The sequence below is a fragment of the Panicum virgatum genome, chromosome 9K (assembly GCF_016808335.1).
Source record: "Panicum virgatum strain AP13 chromosome 9K, P.virgatum_v5, whole genome shotgun sequence".
Lineage (NCBI taxonomy): Eukaryota > Viridiplantae > Streptophyta > Magnoliopsida > Poales > Poaceae > Panicum > Panicum virgatum.
In genome coordinates this window covers 46,368,893-46,371,208 of record NC_053144.1, presented here as the reverse complement: position 1 = coordinate 46,371,208, position 2,316 = coordinate 46,368,893, and the positions used below count along the sequence as shown (strand labels likewise).

Here is a 2,316-nt window from a genome sequence, read left to right as displayed (position 1 = left end):
TAGTTAAATAGTATAGCAGCACACGTAGTACTGTATAATTTATAACCATATATAATTTTCTGGTTACACACTGGTAATGGTAGAGTGACAGTGGGCGGGAGAGCACTCGTTGATGCTTGCCTCCTCTAATTTCCCACGCACCTTCATTCAGGACACACCACAATTAAACACACCAACAATGGAATGAACCGATGTGAAAAATCCTCAGCGCAATTGCCAACGGCGGCCGGCCACTATAATGAGCGAGAGAGAGCCCTTGAGCCGGTGCTGGATCGGAGAGCTCACTCACGCGCAGTGCTAGCTGATCGATCGACGGGGTGTCAGTACTGGACGTAGGAGCGGTAGTTGGTGTTGGGGATGTAGTTGTCCGGGATGATGTTCTTGGCCACGAGCTGCTTGCCGGACTCGTTGGTGATGCGCAGCGAGTAGGGGCCCTTGAGAGGGCGGTTGGGGTCGATCCTCCAGATGGATCCCCACGACTCGTGCATCGGCTCCCAGTAGCCGGAGTTGTGCTGCATGATGTCCACCTGCACCACGTCGCCGTCCTTGTCCTCGAACTCGACCAGCACCGCCAGGTACATGGGGTTGGACCCGTGCTGGACGACGAAGTTGATCGTCAGCCCGGGGAAGTTGCACGGCACCCTGCAGCAGCAGAGAGGTACATGGGGTTAATTTTCAGAGAACGATCGAGAGACCGAATAGTGAAATGCGTCAGAAATGGTGGTGGTGCTGCTGCTGCAAGCGGAGGATTGCGTACCTCCTGAACTGCATGTCGATGATCCCGGCGTGGCGGAGCTTGTCGTTGAGGCCGTAGGTGGCCATGGAGCCGAATGCCGTGCCGCTGAGGTCGAAGTGGTACTTGGCCACCGGGTAGTAGTTCATGTCGGTGATGACCACCGTCTGCGGCACGCCGGAGCAGGCAGGGTGGTTGCTCTTAACGCACCGAATCTGTGGAAAACCAAGGCGCGACAGGGTCAACGGGGTGCACGTTCCTCCTAGCTGCCCATCATCAAGATGAGCAATCTGCGGGGCGCTCGATCGCTAGCTACGGACGCCGCATACTGGCATCTTTAATTTGACCAGCCAAATAAAATGACCGGGCACCAGCACTAATAACTGTGCTAATCTGGCGTGGTCGGTGGGCGCCATGGTGGTCGATCAGTAGGCAGTATGTACCTGGTAGCAGGAGCCGCAGCCCTTGCCGTCCTTGAAGATGGGCTCGTTGCCGCACGACGTCATGGAGGAGAAGGGGTACTGGTTGGTGTGCTTGAACCCGCACGCGCCGCCTGGCAAGATTCAGAACCAAGAGGCCAATGGCATGGGGGTGAGCCGCATTGCAAAATTATTTGCACATGGGGGTGAGCCAGGAGCCTAGGACAAACGGGAGAGGCATCATCTTACCGTTGTCGTCGGGGCCTGCGCCGGTGGGCGCGCCGTACCAGGTGGCCTTGGCCGGGATCCAGCCGCCGCTGTAGGACAGCAAGGATCTCTCCTGGGAGTCGGCGGAGGCGTTGCTGGGCTGCAGCTGGCCGCGGGCGCCGCAGGCGGCCATCACGGCGACGAGGAGCGCGGCGAGCGCCGCGGCCCTGAAGGAGAAGAGCGCGGCGGCCATGCTCGCAGAAGCCAGGAAGGGAGGAGGAGCTTCAGCTAGGCTGTATGCAGAACAGCTAGCTAGCTTGCTTGCTAGCTGCTGCTTGGCACCACCTGCTGCTGTCTGGTTCGCGCTGGGATGGTGTGAGGCGGAGGACATTGCCGGGGGGTATTTATAGGCGGGACGGGACAGGAAAGTGGTGGCGATGGAACTACCAATCGGCTGGCCGGCCGGCCTGCCGCGGCGTTGTCGATGGTCGCTCGCTGTACCCGACGTGCGCCTGGCCCGCCACGTCGGAGCTATAGGCAGGCCTGAGGCTGGCTCATCGCGAGGCCCGTCGCGTAGCGTCGCGTCACATGGCCACCGCGCGAATCATGGAGGAAGCGAAGGTGTCGGTTCGCGGGCGCAGGCCATTATACAATTGCAGTCGCATCTTGGCAGTTATGGGCATGTTACCTGCAAATAATTCGAGCAGGTTATCTAGTTCGGGTCGAAATGCGCCATGCGTCGTCCAGCTCTTTTCAAGTTGGATGGGGAGGAGGGGGAGGCTGGAGTGGAGAGATTTGATTGCAAGAAACGATCGGATATGGCGCAACCGGACGGGATCGGAGCCAGTGCAGAGTAACAGAGCTGCAGGTGAGTTGCGTATGATGATGCATGGATAACCTTCGCATCATCGCAGCAGAGCTGTTTTGTGCATCAGAGCGTTATTTTTAAAACTGAAT

The 2,316-nt window shown here is 58.4% G+C and overlaps 1 protein-coding gene across 1 annotated transcript; it reads right to left on the bottom strand.

Annotated features, from left to right (window-relative positions):
• LOC120651712 (expansin-B3-like) lies at positions 1-1,857 on the bottom strand. Its single transcript, XM_039929311.1, has 4 exons — positions 1,402-1,857; positions 1,177-1,286; positions 758-948; positions 1-642 (listed from the first exon to the last, which is right to left on the bottom strand). The coding sequence occupies exons 1-4, from the start codon at positions 1,748-1,750 to the stop codon at positions 321-323; spliced, it is 972 nt and encodes a 323-aa protein (XP_039785245.1). The 5' UTR covers positions 1,751-1,857; the 3' UTR covers positions 1-320.
• Positions 1,858-2,316: the final 459 nt, after the last annotated feature.

Coding starts and splice junctions, on each gene's coding strand:
- LOC120651712 (XM_039929311.1), bottom strand. CDS start 1,750: ATGTCCTCCGCCTCACACCATCCCAGCGCGAACCAGACAGCAGCAGGT. Junction 1,287..1,401: donor CGCAGGCCCCGACGACAACG/GTAAGATGATGC, acceptor GAATCTTGCCAG/GCGGCGCGTGCGGGTTCAAG. Junction 643..757: donor ATCGACATGCAGTTCAGGAG/GTACGCAATCCT, acceptor CTGCTGCTGCAG/GGTGCCGTGCAACTTCCCCG.